Genomic DNA, 19408 nt, shown 5'->3' with positions numbered 1-19408 from the left:
TGGTTGTCAGGATCGGTTTTGATTTGGGTTGATTCGGATAAAGTCATTTATGAGGTTATGGAAAAGATAAGGAAATTCTCGCTCTCAAAGATACTCCTTATGTATATTGGTATATGATATCCTTCATATTCATTTTCATCCTATGATTGTTTTTACAAAAAGAAACATTAAGATTATCTTCTTTATTCATTCATAAATTGTTGTTACATTGCCATGAGTAATTGAGTATAAGTTTAGTTCAAAAAACTGATTTTACCTTTATAATACAATCAAGGTTAGTTTTTTTTGCCTATGTGCTCACAAGGTGTAAGCACGTAGGCAAAGAAATAACCTTTGGGGCTTGTTCTCACACGATTATATTCAGTTCAGTTTAGCTCCTAATTTCCTTCTCTTATAAAATATTCAGTTCAGTTCAATTCACTTCAATTCAGCTCTAATAAGTTCAGCTCAGCTCAGCTTAGCTCATTTCAGTTAATGAGAACAGGCCCTTGGTTGTACCATGCATAGAACACTGTCACATAGAACACTGTTGTTGTGCATAGAACACTGTCACATCAAAACCAAAGACATTCAACATATCTCTCATCTTTGACTCTTTTGCATTTATGTATGGTGGGTGGTTATGGCATTGGTGGAATGCAAAAAAAAATTGGTAGGGCAGTCTGCAGGCCTATAACTCCTTGCTGCTTCACTATACACATTCAATGCTCCAGAATCGCGCCTGTAACAAGAAGCAACAATACTGCTAACTATTGTTCCAGTATACTTTCCTTGTAATTTTGAACAAAGCAAATGTGTCAATAAAAGTACTATAAAAATAGTTAAGTAAATTTCAAACGGAAAGGGAATCAAACGACAGCAAAGAAATTCAGCAACTTAAAACTATTAGCTCTCAGAAAGAAAAACAGGCTAAAATCTTTTTGCAAACTGTGACATTCTTATTATGCCGTCATCAAAACAAATAATTGAGCACTGAGTTTGAAACATGTACACCAACTTTACTCCATGAATACATCAAAAGAAAAAAAAAAATAATAACAGCAAGAAACAAGATAATGAAAAGAAAAAGCCCTATAACTCTATGCAGTGCCAGATGGCTGTATCTGAAAACCAAAATATCAATATAATAAATGGGACATATACACTTCAACTGAAAGGGTACATCATTTGGAATCCATCGGATGTGACGGACATCTGAATGATGGAAGAAGATCAAGGCTAGGCAAGCCTCTTGACAACTGCAGCCATATACTTGCCCTGGTGCTCTGCGAGTGCTAGCTCAGTATCAGTAGGTTCTCGAGTGCCATCTCCTGCAAAAACTCCAGCACCATAAGGAGAACCTCCTCGTATTGTGTCCATCTTAAACATACCAGCACCAAAGGTGTACCCAACAGGAACGAAGAGCATCCCGTGGTGAGCCAATTGAGTAATTGCTGTCCAACTGCAAAAACGGATGGCAGAAAGAGGTTAACCGGATAAGTAACACTAAATAACAAGCTAGTACAAAGTATGTATTTAATCTCTCAACCAGTCCCAAGAAAGTCAGTCCACACAATAATACAACATATTTTCTGACAGGAACCACTCAATTGTTTCCTCAGCACAGAAAATAAATACATCACAGTAGAGACACACAGGAGTACAGGACCGAACATCAAGTTCTGGTAATAGCTATGTTGAGAAAAGCAGGATCAAACTACAGGACAACATCTTCAAAGCTATTAGAGACATTTTGAATGCTGCCCTTATTTATTTTTCTATTAAAGTGTTCAACCTCATTATCAAAACTCACATGGTGGCAACACTGCCCTTAAAATATCCACATTAACCTGTCCTCTGACCTCTAATAATCAATCTGCAGCCTTTATCATTCTCCAATTCTTCTGTTATTTAACCCCTCATCACAATTCAGTATTCACTATCACTATGAGACCTCACATGTTTCACAGATAGATTCCCCAGCATCCCTCGCCCTAGTCCCAACAAGAGAATCATTGGCATGAACCTGAGAGGTTTGCTTAAGTGACTACCACCATGACAGGGTAACTCAGATCATATCTCACTTTCCATTAAACATTAGGGATTCCTTCAAAAAAACATGGAGAAATCTATGAACTGCCACATTATAAAAGATTGTTATACTGCAAAATTTAAACTTCTGCCTAAAATAACGAATTCAATACCAGTAATGCATTACGAAAACATCTTTCAAAGTCCTACAATGGGAAAAGTACATTGGATTAACATTGTTCATCAAGTAATGTAGAGCCAGAGGGACTCAATATCTAAGATATTGGTGGTCCGAGTCAATTTCTGGCTTAGCTCTGATTCCCATCTCTGGTAGTTTAGTCCCCCTTTCTCTTGGTAAAAATCAAATTGATTTACAAACTATACAATAAGCTACAGCAAATGGAGTCCTCTTTTCTAATGTTGGAGGTAGTCTGGAATTGTAAAGTTGATGACTCTTCCATGGTAAGTCATCCCAGCAGGCTCTGAGGCCTCTGACAGATCCTTAATATCTCTGGTGATGAAATTGGAAGTTAAATTCCCAATGAATTAGGGTTTCTCTTATTCAAATAAAGATACATACTCTTTGGTAGTCACCAACCATATGATCCTCATGTAGAGAGCCCATTCTGGTTTCAGAGTGCTCTAGAGAGGATACATTCATAAGATACATCCTTGGTGATTTTGGTATATCTTTAACCAGATAAAAGACTTGTAAGAAGAAAAAAATGGTTCTTGTATTGAACTAACTACTATAGAGAAGTGTTAAAACTGATCAATTAGCTATATATGGGATTGGGAAGGGGTAACCACCTCAATCCTACATCATGATTGTATTTTAATTCTTGGTAATGGTGGAACTCAGTCAAAATTGATATTTTCTGTTGTAGTAGTAGTGTTTGTTTACCTCGGATTCTAGACAATTGTAAACGGTGACTATGGAAAGCCACAACACACAAGCAAAAAAAATAAAATAACAGAGCTGCCACTTCTGGCTTTCATCTGAAAGTCAACAGGATGACTACATACATGATACATTAATACATAGCTCCCCTCAATCACCCTCAAAGAAGTAAATTTTAGGATCCGCCCCTCTTGCTAAAATAATATATTGGGGCCACAAAGAAACCACCTCCATGAATACCGCAGCCAAAATCTGCTCGATATTATGTCAGTAATGTCACCAAATCGAAACATTTCACGCAATGAACTACCAAGCTCATTTAATCACATATCAGGCTCATTCTTTTAACATTTCCTGCACATTATCACTCAAAAAGACAGGCTCACATTTCTTCGGATTCTTCTTGCATTTTCAGACAGAATTTGATGTATAAAGCCACCCTACACTCTCTCATTGCATAATCTCTTCAACAATAATCTAACAACATAAGAATTTACCTAGCATTGTCAAATTCTAAAGTACATAAGCTATGTTCTTAACATGGAAACATTTGCTCAATAACAACATAAATCCATGAACTAAACCAAGTCAAACACTCCAATAAGTATGCCACTCACATCAAACATAACCTAACACCATCAATGCAATAAAATCACTCAACTAAACTCAAACACACTAAACATTTGTAACACAATAACCAAATTCTAATCACAATTACTCCAAAACACAATAACATAATAAACCAATTTACAGCAATCAACATTAAGTTCCGAATAATCAAATTTGGTTCAGGTAGCCGACCCCACTTATGGGATTAAGTTCCGAATACTTACGCAGTGGTCTCCTGGCCGCCGCCTTGAGTACCGGTACTAACAAAAAACCCGGCAGGTTTTCCGGCCAATGCCTGATCCTTCCACAATTGCCCCGTCGAATCAAAAAATGATTTCATTTGTGCCGCCATACACCCATACCTCGTCGGAAACCCGAACAAAAACCCGTCAGCAGTGGACAATTCAGCCGCCTCCGCAATCTCCGGTATAGAATCATCCTTCAAAGGCGCCTTCATATGAGCCAATACTTCCGGGGACAAAGTCTCAGCCACCCTATACAAAACCCCTTCAACCCCATCAACGGCGTCAACCCCTTTCTTCATCCTCCTCGCTAACCCCTCCACGTGTCCATACATCGAGTAGAAGACTATGTACACCTTCAGAATTCGGGGTGGATTAGGGTCTGAAACGGCGTCGTTTTGGGAAGTGGGTATTGGGTCGGAAGATGAGGTTTCAACTGGGGATTTGTTCCCGTCAATTGGTGCCGGAGTTTGCCGGTTTCCGGTGTCGGGAAGTTTCTTCTTGCTGGGGACGCAACCGCCGCCTTTTCCCATGGGAGTCAAAGGAGAGAGAAAATGGTGGGTGAATTTGAAGAGTGAGGAGAGAGAAAATGGGAGTTTGATGATGAGTGAGTTGAAGAAATTGGGGTGAGTTTGACTTTGATGAAATTGGCAGAAACACGGTGAATTGTGAATTGGGGATGATGAATGAGAAGGAGGATGAAGATGACAGCGAAGATGAGACGACCAGCTCTCAATTTCTCAAAATTGGGATCCGGATGCTTCGCTCTCTTCTGTTGAAATTGAGCTACTAGTAATTCAACTGAGAAGTGAGAATGCTTTTTCACGTCGTTGTTGAAACTTGATAGTACGCCCATTTTTCACATTTTGGGTATTTTGATCTTGGGACGAGTCGACTTTGATTGAGTTTTACATTCGGGTTCAGATTGGGTTGAGCTATGTAAGACTTCAACTTCATTTTAAACTTGGAAGAACAATTTGATTGAGTTTCGGGTACGGGTTTAGATCGGATTAAGCTATATAAGACTCCTGAAGCTTGGAAGAGGGTTTTTTTTAAAAAAAAAAACACCGTTGAGTTTGGAGGTTTAAATTTTATTACTTGTATATATTTTGGGTGGCATGGGAACTTATTTTTCGTAGGCATAGGCAATTGCATTTAAGTAGAACTTGCTTGATTGAAGTCTAAGCAATTAAGTATGAATTACCATGTCATGTTGGAAGTCACTTAAGCAAACCTCTGGTTAGGATTAGGGCGAGGGATAGTGGGGAAATCTATATGTGAAAGTTATTGGGTCTCATAGTGCTAGTGTATACAGAATTGTGATAAGGGGTTTAATAATACTTCTTCCTTCCCTTATTAATGTGCTCATTTCTAAGGATGCATGGAAAATTGGAAATTAAGGTATTGGTAATTTCTACAATAGAATTTCACAATAATTAGATGTACAAAAAGCAAAAACCACAACATGACAAAACTCAAAACAATACAAAACCACAAATTTAAGTAGACACAACATTTCTTCAAAAAAAAAAAAAAAAAAAAAAAAAAAAAAAAAGTAGACACAACATGTTAACCATCACCCTTCAAAAAAAAACATGTTAACCATCACGTGGAAGGGCTATCTTGTGAGCCAAATCCTTCACCTTAGTGGCCAAAAATATATGTCATAGGATGTGTTTGGTCAATTTATTGACATAACACCAGACACACCGGACTCGACCCAATGTCATATTTATTTTAACTAAATTAATATAGAAAACTCATACATACTTTGTAACACATCTAGAAATACCAACAAGATTTGTATTTTCCCAAAATTCAAAAACTAGTACTATGCATAAGTAGTAAAGAAATTACGTTTGAAACAATTTCTAGGCAAGGTCCCTAACTCAAAATGACAATTGAGTAACGATGTCAAGCTCTTATTTACATTAAGTCATCCTAGTTGTCATAATTTAGCACATACTACTACTGAATAAACAGCTTAAGACACAAACATGCTATGTTCTATATCCACCTCGTGTTGTCATCAAGAGTGGGAAGGTAAAGTTTCCACAACAAAATCCACATGAAGCACGGACAATATGGTCATCAACTTATGCTCAATCATTCTTTCACCTCATCAACCCTTCTTCCGAGACTTATTCGCAAATTTGTCATTCAAGAGACTCTTAGCGACAGCTAAATCCTCATCGTCCACATCTACAAAATCACTTCAGTCTTGAGCAACATCCAAGTGAATGTGTCTAATCCTCAACCATTAAATATCAAGTTCAACACCAGAAAACCCCCATAACATCCCCTTAGTGAATATGTCAACCCATAACGCGTAGAATTAGTCAACTAGATAAGGGAGGAAAAACAAGGCAATACTACAAGAGTGCAAAATACCTTTTTATTTATTTATTTATGACACAACACAATACAACACAAATCAACACGACAAAAGCACATAAATTATGTTAAGTAAACACGACATAGCCCATCATGACCATTACATGGACCATGTCGTAAGCCAATCCTTCAACTTTGGTGGCAATTTTTTTTGTTTATCATTATCGAGTTTTACCAACTTATTAATATAACAGCAAACACGACTCAATGCCATCTTTACCTTAACTTAAATTAAATCCCAAAAAGTCATAACACACCATATTCAAGATAGACCGACAAAATTTGTATCTTTCTCAAATACAGAAACTTATTTCATACATAATTAGCAAATAATTTACGTTCAAAACAATTTCAAGATAAGATCCAAAACTCAAAAATAAGTGACAAATGAGTAACCATAACAACAACAAAAATAATAAAATAAAGTAAAATTGTAATCAGTTGCGCAAATATCAACAAAGATGAGTCATACAGCCGCATGGTTTTCATTTTCAACACTCTTATCCATTCATAATTCGACACCTGTAATCCCTTTCTTCTTCAACGTGTCAATCCCATAAAACCCTATTACACTTTCTCTTTCTATCTCTAAAATCAACCAACTTCAATTCTGCAGCACTTACTCACTTCACTCCCTTAACTTCCTCTCTTTCTTCATCCTTCAAAAATCCAATCTTTTTTATTTTTTATTTTTCCAGTAAAAATCCAATCTTATTATTTTTTTTTTAAATTTTTATAATTTCCAGTAAAAATCCTTCCTTTTTTTTAATTTATTTTTATTTTTAATTTGAAATAAGACAGAAATGAAATAAAAACCAAGGTTTGTTGTATCCGAGTTGGACATCCACCTCACTCACACCTTCTTTCTTAATTCTTGCCCGCCTACTTTCTCTCTCTCAGGTACTTCCCTTTCTCTCTCCTCTCTATTTTTTTTAATTAATGGGATTTCTCTTAATTTTTGTTTTGATTTTCCCTTTAATTATGTTTATATTTTGTGATTATTTTATGTTTTGAGAAAAATATCTAATTTTTGTTGGTAATCTAATTAACCCCTTTTGACAAATTTCAATTTTTTGTGGAATTGAAGGTTGAGATTGAGAATTTTAATTGTTGGGTATGTTGAATTTTTTGTTGTTTGGTGTAGAGTTGTAGAGAGAGTCACAAAGGGTAAATGATGTATTCGGGATTTGATCCGGGTTTTTAAGGGGTTGAATTATGTCTGGGTTTACTGGGTTGAGTAAATTGAAAGAAAAATGGAGAAAAAAATAAGGATAGTATATAATATAAGAGGAATTATGAAGCTCGCAATTTTAGGTTTATAAGGATATTTTAGAGTTACATGGTAAAATTCCAATATTTCTGTTTAGATATATATATTTGCAGCCATTATTTCATTATTTGGGCTTTCTAACAATATTTATCCTCTAAAATAAGTAAAATTTTCCATATTTTAGCTGTAGTTAGATCTAAGCTAATCTTCTTTTAAGTGGATTAATTTAGGACCTTTACCTTTACTCTTTATTGAGGGTTTTGTGTTTAGATGAAAGGGAGGATATCTGCTTTGTACGGTTATTTTGTGTGGGAATTTGAAGGTAAATTTTGTTTACATATTGCTATTTCATTCATCATCAATCACTTGTAAGTTTGCTGGTTTAGTTATAAGAATATATGGTAGACTGTTTTAGATCTCTTGTTTCGTTTGTTGGCCGTTGCGCCGTGTCATAAACCATTGATGAATTGGGTTTAGTTTGAAGAATTTGTGATGATATGTGGTAACATATTGGAGTGTTAAAGTGGTCCTAGAGGATAATAGCTAGTTTAGTGGGGTTGATGCTATCTACATCATTGCTCTTCCTAGCTTTATCTATACACCAAAAATGAATAATTATTAGTGTTGAATCCAATGGTATTTGTGAACTAAAAGTTCTTTCGTTGAAGTCTAATGACTGTTCTGTAGGATGTGGTGTTTGTATGAATATGTGTTGCCCATAAAAGGGTTATTAGCTGGGAGTTATGGGGGTGGTTTGTTATACTACATCTTGATCTCATCCTGTAATAAGTAATAGGTTAATCTTTGCTTTTTATTGTTAAAGCTTCCCTTAATACCTTTTTATCTTCGTCTCTTCCCTGTCCTTATCCGTCTTTCATAAAAACATGCATTAAATACACTGGTTCTGGATTGCTTTTTTTTTTTTTTTTTTTTTTTTATTTTTGCTTTTTCTTTATAAAGGTCCTCTACAGTTATATATTTCGGTTTTTAGGGTATTTAGGTTTTCAATATCCCAATGTTTGAGACTGATATGCTATGTATATCATTTATCTGTTCCTCATAGTGCATGACGAACCTTACTATGTTTTTTTTTTGGGGGGGTGGGGTGGGGAGGAGGGGGGTGTATCGCTTGCACCTTGTGCTTAGGTCAGTTGTGCACTCGTGCTTTTCTAAGGGGCTGCTCATAAGGTTGTTGGATGCCCACATTTCCATACAGAACATTAATGTTGGCTAATCGACGTTGAAGACTTTGTTAACTAACCCTTATGAGATTGATGTGAGGTCTTCAGCTTGCGCTGGCCTATAAACTGGTGACCTTGTTTTTATCTTTGCAGATAGAATTCCTTATTTGGGTATATCCTGTAGGAGGATGCATTTCTGTCTGCATACCTGGGGGGGGGGGGGGATACCCTTAACTGTCTACGAGTGGCACTGAATGTAGGTATATGATACATCTGTAGTGTTAAAGTCCCATTCTTGCAGTAATAGTCTAGATAACTTGTAGTGGAGATTGTAAAATTCCTACCGTTACAATTGATCCCATTGGTGAGATTCCAGGTGAAGCATTGACACTTAGTCCTTGTTCACAACAGGAACACTGATAGCTCTAATACTAGTCTTCTCAGTTGGCTGGCCTAACAAGTAACAAAAGATTTTCCCAAAAGAGTGATTGAATGGTGAATATAATTCTTCTGCCAGAATTTTTATCTCTTTGATAATCCCTATCCGTTTGAGTATCAAAATTTCTTGATCTTCCTACTGCTTAAATGAGGATATTGGTGGCATCATTTAAGCTCCACTTTTATCTTTCTTGTTGGGCTAACACTACTTTGGCAAGGACCTTAATTAAGGTAGACATGATAACCCTGCTAGTGAAACAACAACTATAAAAATTTAGGCCTACACCATGGGATTCCATAGTGTAAGGACCTATTACACTATGGGAATCTTAGGTATCCTTAATGGTTTATATTTAAGCATTGGGCTAGCTTGGTTGTATAAAAAAGGCCTACTGAAATGTTATATTGGAAGACTTATTCTTGACTCTCCAATTTTATTGTTCAACATTCTTTATTGTATTTGGATTAGTTGCTCTATACTTGTGATCGGAGAACAAATTACGAGCTTTTGGTTGCAAAAAGGTTTGGTCCATCAATTTAGGGGTGTTCTCAAGTGTATGTATTCAGCTTGGCTTAGATAGCTATTTGTGCATTTTAGGCACTTCTTTCTAAAATTCTAAGGGCAGTAGCTTGGCTTAGGGAGTCCAATCTGTGGATTCATTCATTCACAAGTGTCTCAGTGAAGTAGGTCTTAGAAATCTACTTAAATTTTTTTTTGGCAATTATTGGATGTATGAATTTTTAATCTTATTAGGAAATTAGTTATTTGGAACCTCATACTAATGATGCGGAGATGGGTGTGTGTGTGTGTGTTTGTGGGATTTGGAAAGAAAGGTTGGATAACATATGATTTGGAGGCCAATTTTTGTAAAAAGGGAACTCATGATGACAATAAAAGAAAACAAACTAATTTCCTAATTTGAGTTGTTACACTCATATAATCCATTGTCAATAAATACATGCATCATAATTATGAAGAAAAAATCCGTGTTCATTCGTGCTATTTGATGAAAATTACAGTCACTTTAATATATTTTTGAGTGCACGATATATTGGAGAAGATAAGGATCAATCCTTGAAAGCTGTTAGAAAAAGGTTCTAAAAAGAAGATTGACTAAGGAAAGAGGCAAGTGGTGCTATCGATAAAGGTCGTAATTATAATATGAAGGCATTGAAGAACTGATCTGGTGGTCTATCGGTCTGAAAGCTTGTCTTATCCCACTCGCTTGTACTTCTACTTTTAGGCTTCTTGCACCTTTCATTTTATCTTTTCCTGCCATTTTCACCCCATGGTTTCCTTTTGCTTGGTTTCCATGTAAGTTATATCATCATCAATTCCTTCCCACAATCCTGCAGTGATGTAAGGTTTCCGTCTTTATTGATCGTTTTTCTTGGATTGGCAGCTGAAGTGATTCTTTGACTGGGTTAATATGGGCTAGATCACTCCTGCTTGGCTGCTACTTGAATTTCTTTTACTTGGGCCCTGATCCTAATTGCTCATTTAGGACTAGATGACATGTTGTAGAATGACAGCCCACTTAATCTGATTACTGGATTAATTTATATATTGTAGTTACAAACACCATTTTATCACTCGTAGCAATGTTAAGACTGAAAAAATAGTGTATTGTGCATAGTAAATGTGAGATATATTGGTTTTCCTAGTTTGGTAATTTGTATCACTTTAAGTTTGTGACCATATCAAGTTGATCTTGGTTTCTAACTTTGCATTTGGTTCGATGACAATTTAATATTTCCTGCATGTGTGATTTGTATGTGATTCTTGATTGCTTTTGCATTGTATTACTATTCGATATTTGTATGTTGCATCACATCGGATAGGTTTTGACCCATCATTTCACATTTGATAGGATTGTATACCTCACAATATTTGCTTAGCCCCTAGTGGATCTGGTGGCGATTGGACCTATGTAAATGGGGGCAGCCGAGGAGCAGACACCTTCCAAGCCTTCAAAAGCAACAAGTTCAGCACAGGTTTTCTCTCCCTCTCTCTCTTCTTTCTAAATCTTTTTTACGCTCTTTCTGTTCATGTGTTTACTGTTTATATATCCTAGTGCCGGTCTCAATTATTGTTTTTTTCCCTATCCTTCTAGGAGACTCAGGCAGCAGTGCCATCATATCCTGATTGGTCAGGTCCCATGCAGGTTTGTGATTTGGAACATAAAGCTAATTGTTGTTGCTTGCTCACTCATTTTTATTTTAAGGCTTTTGTTGTTGACTTGTTGTTGTTGTTCATCTTGGTATCATGAATGGTTGAGAGTTGTTGACGCTTTCTCTAGGATTACAAAAGGCATAGGAAACGAGACATTCCAATATTTAGTATGATTGCAGTAGTGGTTTAATAATATATGCAATTTGTTTCCGTCACTTGTTACTTGTCAGCAAAAGAGTTTCTTCTTGTATTTGACTGAGCAATTTTCTTATGTAAAAAATGATCTGTAATTTGGTCTTTTGATGTAGTCAAGTGGCTTAGTACACCTGACTCTAAAGTTCAGATCCATCAGAATTCATTTTTCATTCTCAGAAATTGTTCAAATTGCCCCATATTTTATTTGACTCTGTAATGGAAATCATCTGACGACATTCTTTATTTTTTGAATTTCTTATAATCCTTCTAGATATAGCATTTATACCCAACAATTCAGTGTCAGTTGTTTTTCCTTTAAATTTGAGGGTTTGGCTCATCCTAACTTGTAATAATTGCAGGCATATTATGGTAACGGTGCTACTCCTCCTTTTTTTGCTTCTACTGTTGCAGCTCCAGCACCTCATCCCTATATGTGGGCAGGACAGGTAAGTCGGCCATTAGTCCCATGGTTTTGTGTCTAGTTCCTAAATTTGTACTCATATTAATATGAATTATGGACGCTTGTCCCTCTACAGCACCCTATGATGCCACCTTATGGTACTCCAGTCCCTTACCCAGCTTTATATCCTCCCGGTGGCGTTTATGCTCATCCTAATATGGCAATGGTAATTATGACGTATAAACAATACCAATAATGAGAAATTAAAGTGATGATATCTGATATGGTAACTAAAAGTAGATGGTCGATAAATGGTAATTGACACTTATTGCTCCATATCTTTTCTTGTAGACTCCAAATCCTGCTGTTGCTGTGGAAACAGAAGGAAAAAACTTGGATGTAAAAGATCAGAATTCTGCAAAAAAATCCAAAGGAAGTTCCGGCACGGGGAATGAAAAGGCTGTTGAAACTGGCAAAGCAACTTCAGGCTCCGGAAATGAGGGTGCCTCGCAGAGGTGGGTGTTAGTTACTTCCTCCGTTTTTTAAGTTGCATCTCTTTCCTAAAAGTGAAATATTAAATTAATTGCATCACTTTCCTTTTTAACTAATAAATTCTCTCTTTCTCTCTCTCCTACCACATGGGCCCATTTATTTTTTCTCTCTACTACAAAACTTGCCTAGGAGTCCGTGAAAACAAAAGTGACGCCACTAAAAAAAACTGGAGGAATTATTTATTTTTACTATTTTGTGAATTTTTAACAATATTTTGATACTAAGGCTCTGTTCTCTTTAACTGTAAAAAAAGAAGTTTTCAGTAAAATTTAGCTAAATTGTTTCTAATCAGCAAAAGTGATTTTTACACATCAACAGTTAGTTTTGATTTGTAATACTCAATAATTATCTTTGATCTGTAATAATAATTGAAGTTCAGTATAAAGCTTGTGAAAAAAATGGGGCCTAAGGCAATCATTCAAGCTACTCCAATTCTCTATATTTTCATTAATGTTCTAATTATTATTGTATAACAGCGCTGAAAGTGGAAGTGAAGGCTCATCAGATGGTAGTGATGACAACAATCAGCAGGCATGTCTTTACTGGCTGTTCTTTTAGTCCATACAGGGATCCCCTATTGGAGTATAGAATCCAAAGAAAAAAACTTATCTAGTATCAATTATTGGATTAGTTTGAGCTGTAATGTAATCTAGACTTAGTTGTTTTGTTGATCTAGTGTTTAGGCTAAACTTAGCTAGTTCTTCTGTTCAGGAAAACTCTGCGACTAAGAAAGGAAGTTTCGATCTGATGCTTGAAGATGGTATATGCTATAAATTATATTTGATTAACATCTTTTTTCCCTTTTAACTTCCGCTTACATTAAAGTCACATTAATGTGACATCTCATTTTGAGTTTGGGTAACTTCTGTAGGGGCTAATGCACAGAATAGCTCGGGGAATGTAGCTCAGGGTTCAGTGCCAGGAAAACCGGTGGTTGCTGCTACTAATCTTAACATTGGCATGGATTTGTGGAATACTTCTGCTGCTGGTGGAGTTAAATTGAGACCTAATGCTGGAGTAGCATCTGCAGTAGCTCCGGCAATGGTTGGACGTGAAGGGCTTATGCCTGACCACCAATGGATCCAAGTATGATTTTATTTCAAATCCGCTGAAATTTCTATTTCCCCTTATGCTCATGATTGACTGATTGTGTTTCATATTCTTCATTAAAAGAAGCAACTTCATTCTGAAAAGAAGTGATAGGGATTAAAATGGACTTGATTTGCAGCAATTAGCTAACGTGTTATTAATCTAATTGATTAATTACACCTCAAGTTATGTACATTTTGCAGAACAGCTTTAGCTTGAACATAAATATGAATGTAGAACTACTTTATGAGTTCAGGGAAACACTGATTTTTCTGAATACAAAACAGTTAACTTGCTGGTAAAAGATTAAAATTCGTTTTATTGATCAACTTTTTTGGCAGGATGAGCGTGAACTTAAAAGGCAGAAACGTAAGCAATCTAATAGAGAGTCAGCCAGGCGATCAAGGTTGCGCAAGCAGGTATAGGCTTTGTGTACTTTCTACCCTTTTTATGACTTCTGCTGGCTTCTAAAACTCTAGTTCTTTGGTCTTTCTAGGCTGAGTGTGAAGAATTGCAAAGAAGGGTTGAGTCTCTGAATAATGAAAATAGCAGCCTCAGAGAAGAGCTCAAGAGGTTATCTGCCGAATGCGAGAAGTTGACCTCTGAAAACAATTCTATCAAGGTTTGTCAAAATGCATCAGCTTCCCTGAACAACATTGGTTTTTCATTTTGATATGCTCAAAAATCATTGTCCACATTTCCTCTTATAGTACTACCACTGTCCCGGATCATACTTCCCAGTTCACAAAAGTAATTTAGTCCATCCCAAAATAAAGGCCACTTCAGATTTTATGATTCCCATATACTTCATACTACATAACCCCTAACACACAGTTCATAAGTATTGGTGTGGTAGATATGTAAAAGCACACTAAAGTATTTTATAAAATGACCCTAAATCAAAAACACTACTATTATCAGGGTTAGAAGGCATAAGTATTATGCTTGTTTATTTCAGTGTTATTGTATACAAAATTTAAATGCTTTGGTATTGAACAGGAGGAGCTAACCCAGACATGTGGACCAGATAGCTTACAAAGCCTCGGAGAAAATAATGCTTCTGGTGAGGCCGATAGCTGAAATGAGAGCTTAGATTAGTACTTCTTCGGCTCAGCTCAAAATATCTGACAAAACAAATAGGGGATATTTCAGTTTTTAACACAGCTTATACCAATTTTTTTCTCTTTTTTTTTTAGCCATTGATAACGCTTGTAATGTGATTTGTGATTTCTGGGTTTATGCTAAGACGGATTTCAGTTAACGCACAACCTCATTTGTCTGAGTAGAACTACTGTACAAAGATAAGTATCAGCTAGATATTATGTATTAGAGAGGTCAAAGTGTGTATTTTATCATATTACCCTGAATTCCAGATGATTTCACAAATCTATTGTACGTTATTGACATAGGAAGTTTTAATCTTCTTATATTGATTGTTGATTATAATGTTGGCATGTTAGGTGCAGAATAACAGGTTTAGGCCACTCTAATGTGTGATTGTTTTACATGAATTGTTAGTATATGAATAACTACAATAGTGCATCTCCCGTAGCAGATGGTTCTATCACAGCCCATTATTACGGTATCACCAGCGCATTATAAGTCGTAAAAACTTGTGAAGATGGCAACAAATCTTGGACATTCATGTTTATTGTATGTTTCAATTTCATCTTCACTCCTCCAATTCAAACTTTACTAGTAAGACTTCATTCACACCATAGGAATTCATGTTTATTATTGTAGGTTCCGATCTTCCAATTCAAACAATATCGCGTAAGGTGGAACTTCTATGGTCCATGGTTCGTCGACCAAATTGTTTTGACACCTTGAAGATGTAACTTCTTGGAGTACATTCAAATGATCAAAAGAAAATAGCCACCAATCCACCAAAAACGTGTTTTGCAAATTACATGTATAGCAATAATCAAATACGAGCAAATGCGGAAAGAACCCTTGCTTTTTTGCGGTTCTTAAATCCTAACCAAATATCACGTTTCCTCTTTAAAATTGAACGCCCTTTTTTTCTTTTTAATGCTGTAAATGACAAGGGATGATTTGAACATTCGCCAAATAACCAATATACTGTAATTTTTTGGAAGGAGTAGCTGTACTAAAAACTTGCATCCAAAATCTACTATAAACTTAGAAAAAATAATTCAACTCCCTGTTACGTACTTTTTTATATACGTAGTATATATACATTGTCTCAAAATAAAGAGTTATCGATGAAAATAGCTCTCCGAATATGAGGTATTGCTTATTTAAATCACTACTTGTATTATTTGAAATAAAGATCAAACAATTGGCAATCTACCTTCTAGCAAAGAAACTGTGTTACAAATTCGATCAATATCAAAGACTTGTTATCTACATATGAGACTATGAGTGAACTCTACAAAGAGGTCCAACATTAAATAGCAATCAGTATTTTAAGTATGTATTCTGATTGTCATTTAAATCATTTCCTAAAAGCAGGGTTCGTTTAATTTGTTTGACTAGGAACTTGTAATACATGTAAGATGTAATATTGTAATTATGTAAAACCAAACCAATCGAACCATTAGCACAATAAATTTGTACAATGATGATGATGCCTCCATCCTACACACTGTAATCTCACAAGTACTCCATGCATGCATGTTTGTTGAACAAAATTGCATCAGAATTACATGGTCATTAGCAAGAGACTCATATCACCTAGACATGCGGTTAATTAACGAATTGTCCGATTATTATCGAGTTTGTGATTATAATGAAGTTTTAAATCGGTTAAACCCTGCAATTAATAATAATTTTGTCATAACTCAAACATATTATGAGTAAAATTGATAAAAGGAGTCACAATACACTAAATTCATGAGTAACATAAAAGTTTCCAGAAATTGAACAACGGAATTGAACCAACCCCAATACATAGTGTTACTACTACATGTATTATAGAACTATAGTGTTATAGTTGACCTAATATCTAGTAAGTGATAGGCCTAATAACCATTCTAAGCCTCTCTCCAACTTAACAGAAGGAACAACTAACATCTACCTCCGAGTTCGAATATTCTAGCTTAGTACTCCAATTAAAACACACCGTTTTCATAAGGCAGAAACAACTTAGCACCATCGTGTTATTCCCTTGCCTTCCCCCTCTCACTAAATTATTTACCCAACAAAAACTTAAGAACTAAAGTACATTTCATTAAAACTAATTAAACTTGTAATAATGTCCAACGTGGCACGTAATTAAAGCATGATTTTCTCTCTCCTCTTTTCATGATTTGTAGAGTTTTACCTACAATAATTCACCATGGACAATGTCATTTGCACTCATTTTTACTATAATAAAGTCTCGACACTTTCCACCCCCTAAATTTAGACATTTAGCATTTGGCAAAAGTACAGATTAATGCACTCTAATTATATAATTATAGAGTGCAAAATTACTAATTTAATGTTAAATACTCTCCATAAAATTAGTGGAGTACGGCTTACGTGGCGGTACCGGCTTAACACCGCCAAGCTGACGTGGCAATGAGGGGCCGATCATGCCAAAACAGCATCATCTCCCCATGACGTTTCGCCACGTGGAACCCGGCAACTTGAGCCCTCCTTAACAAACACTCTGCTTGAAAATCAGCAAACTGACTAAACCCAACCGCCCTCATCCCGGCTGCCACGAACGCCTCCCGCCACGACGTCCGCCTCCCGGCCGCCACCCTCGCCGCCGCTTCCACTGCCGCAAAAATCCTCGGCCGCAGCACAAACGTCTCAATCCTCCTAAGACAATCCCCACCGCCGGAAAACCCACTGGCGGCGGCCACCTCGATCGACTCCATCATTCCGGTGTAGAATTCAATCCCAGCTAGAAAAGTCGGACCAAACGACGCCGTACCAGCATCAATTCCGACCTCCTTGTCCACCACCACGACACAGCTCGGCGATATCCCTCGGAGATCGCCGAGAAACTTCGATATCCCGCTTCGAGAATTATTCGAAAAGCGGTTAAACACCGCAGGAGAAAGATGGACTGCTAGCTTCTCACCCTCCATAATCTTCATAGACTTGAATGACAATATCTCAAAAGTTGGTATTAACACAAAATCTATATGAAAATTAAGGTTAAGATCACGTGCAAATTGCGTGAGATTTTCCTTAACTAGCTTACTCTCAATACCAAATTCTTCCGGAACAATCGCCGTGATCCTTAATATTACGGAAGTAGTACTCATCTTGGTGGTTTGATCGGTTGATTTATCTACGAGTTCTCGCATGAACGACGCCCAGTGACCTCCAAAACCGATGTCGAAATCGATGATATGGATAAAAGGTGATGTTCCATCGACAACGGCTTCGAGGATGGCCTGGTTGGCGGCGAAGGTGGAGAAGAGAGACACCGGGGAGATTCCGGAGAATGCTTTGTGAGCCCGGATGGTTTGGACCACCTCGTACGAGGAAAGCCGAGGTGGTCGAGGTGATGATGAATTATTGTTGGTGTTAGTGGTGGTGAGGTGTTGGAGAGCTTCCTTGAAGTAGAAGGCAGCTCTTTGAAGGGGTTTACCAACGGGTGATCTGAGACGTTGATTGAGCCGTGCCAATATCAAGTGTACTTGTTGTGAGTCGTTGGATTCGAAGGCTTGAGCTGCACGTATGAGGTCGTCAAGGAAATCGAGCCCGAAAGACGTGTTGTTGACGTTGTTATTAGCTGCTGCCGTTGTTTGATGATGATGGTGAAGTTGTTGCTGTTGTTGGTGGTGGTGTTGATCGAAGGGGGCGAAATTCGGGTTGAGGTTTTGATTGTAGGAGAAATCACAAAAGTTGGCGTAATCTGAGGGTAGGTCTAAAGGGGGGTGATTTTGGGTGAAATGATTTTGAGAGGATGAAAAATCAGGGAGGACTTGTGTAAGGTGAGATGAATCACATGGACTAATTTGGGATAACAAAAGTTTTGGATTATTGGAGTTTGAATCATCATTAAGCCCCAGTTCAGACAGGATTGAATCCCAACCCTCTAAATTGTCCAGATCAACGTTCGAGGTGGGTGGATGATTGTTGTTATTATTCTTCGTCGTATCTGAAGATGGAGGTTGAGGTGGTGGAGTACTGGTGACGGTCTTGGTAGCACCCGCGGGGCTACTAGGACTACGTTGAAGGTCTAGAACCGAGGTAGGCTCGTAACACAAGTTGTTGGTGCTGTTGTTGCTGTTGCTGTTGTTGTTGCTGCTTATGTTACTACTAGGAGAATGGAAAGTGGTGTTGAAGTTGTTGTTGTTGTTGTCGGCGGAGATCGGTTTTCCGGTGACGGTGTTGCAAGTTTGAGGGGTGGAAACGGGCACTTTCATTCCTAAATGAGCAAAACAAACACCCACCTCCTCAAAACCTCTAATTCTTTTTTCTTGTAAGTAAGTTGCTTGGAGTAGAGGTTTGTAAGAAGTGTAAGTAAGTCTTAGCTTTTTTAGGGGTAACTTGAGAGAAAAGGAGCTTATATGTATGAAAGTGGGACGGTGGGGTAGGGCTTTTTACAAGGGGGGTGTTATAATTGACGACTTTATTATCATCTATCTTTGCGTGCATGGTGTGTGCTGTGTTTTTTTGGTGATGTGGGGATGCATGGAAATGGTATGGTGGTGGGGATGGGAAAAAGATGTGAGTCACGTTGACATACATTACATAATACTCCCTCCGTCTCCAATTGTTTGTCCCCGAGCCATTTTTAACTTTATTACTTTTTAACAATAGACTTGATACAAAACAAAAGTAACGAGCCAAATACTTGTATGTGAGATTAATGTCACGGTTCTTGTAATCGGATAATAATTCAACTATATTAAATAAAATACAGGACAAACAATAAGGAACGGAGGAAGTATTAATAGAAATGAGGACCATAGATATAACATACACATACTCGACATTTATCAGAGGTCTAAAAATATAAATATTAATATAAAAAAGAAAAAAGA

General features: G+C 36.9%; 2 protein-coding genes and 1 pseudogene across 4 annotated transcripts; 1 reads left to right on the top strand and 2 right to left on the bottom strand.

Annotated features, from left to right (window-relative positions):
• Positions 1-879: 879 nt before the first annotated feature.
• Positions 880-4644, bottom strand: LOC145601126 (putative NAD(P)H dehydrogenase (quinone) FQR1-like 2). The gene is made up of 2 exons (XM_081657070.1): positions 3745-4644; positions 880-1441 (listed from the first exon to the last, which is right to left on the bottom strand). The coding sequence occupies exons 1-2, from the start codon at positions 4293-4295 to the stop codon at positions 1219-1221; spliced, it is 774 nt and encodes a 257-aa protein (XP_081513196.1). The 5' UTR covers positions 4296-4644; the 3' UTR covers positions 880-1218.
• Positions 4645-6812: 2168 nt separating this feature from the next.
• On the top strand, positions 6813-14881 carry LOC145600130 (G-box-binding factor 1-like). 3 transcript variants are annotated; one of them, XM_081656023.1, is made up of 12 exons: positions 6817-7056; positions 10952-11040; positions 11160-11210; positions 11773-11859; positions 11950-12039; positions 12165-12328; positions 12842-12896; positions 13077-13125; positions 13237-13451; positions 13796-13873; positions 13951-14076; positions 14454-14881. In XM_081656023.1, exons 2-12 carry the CDS (start codon positions 10981-10983, stop codon positions 14532-14534), a joined length of 1056 nt encoding a protein of 351 aa, XP_081512149.1. In that variant the 5' UTR covers positions 6817-7056; positions 10952-10980; the 3' UTR covers positions 14535-14881. The 3 variants fall into 3 exon arrangements, with proteins under 3 accessions (XP_081512150.1, XP_081512149.1, XP_081512148.1); XM_081656022.1 differs by having other exon boundaries at positions 10917-11040; XM_081656024.1 differs by lacking the exon at positions 11950-12039 and having other exon boundaries at positions 6813-7056; positions 10917-11040.
• A 1417-nt stretch (positions 14882-16298) lies between these two features.
• On the bottom strand, positions 16299-18909 carry LOC145602207 (scarecrow-like protein 15 pseudogene; annotated as a pseudogene).
• Between the last annotated feature and the right edge of the window lie 499 nt (positions 18910-19408).

The sequence above is a fragment of the Chenopodium album genome, chromosome 21, assembly GCF_948465745.1.
Source record: "Chenopodium album chromosome 21, dcCheAlbu1.1, whole genome shotgun sequence".
In the NCBI taxonomy this organism is placed as follows: Eukaryota; Viridiplantae; Streptophyta; class Magnoliopsida; order Caryophyllales; family Amaranthaceae; genus Chenopodium; species Chenopodium album.
This window is presented reverse-complemented; position numbering and strand designations above follow the sequence as displayed.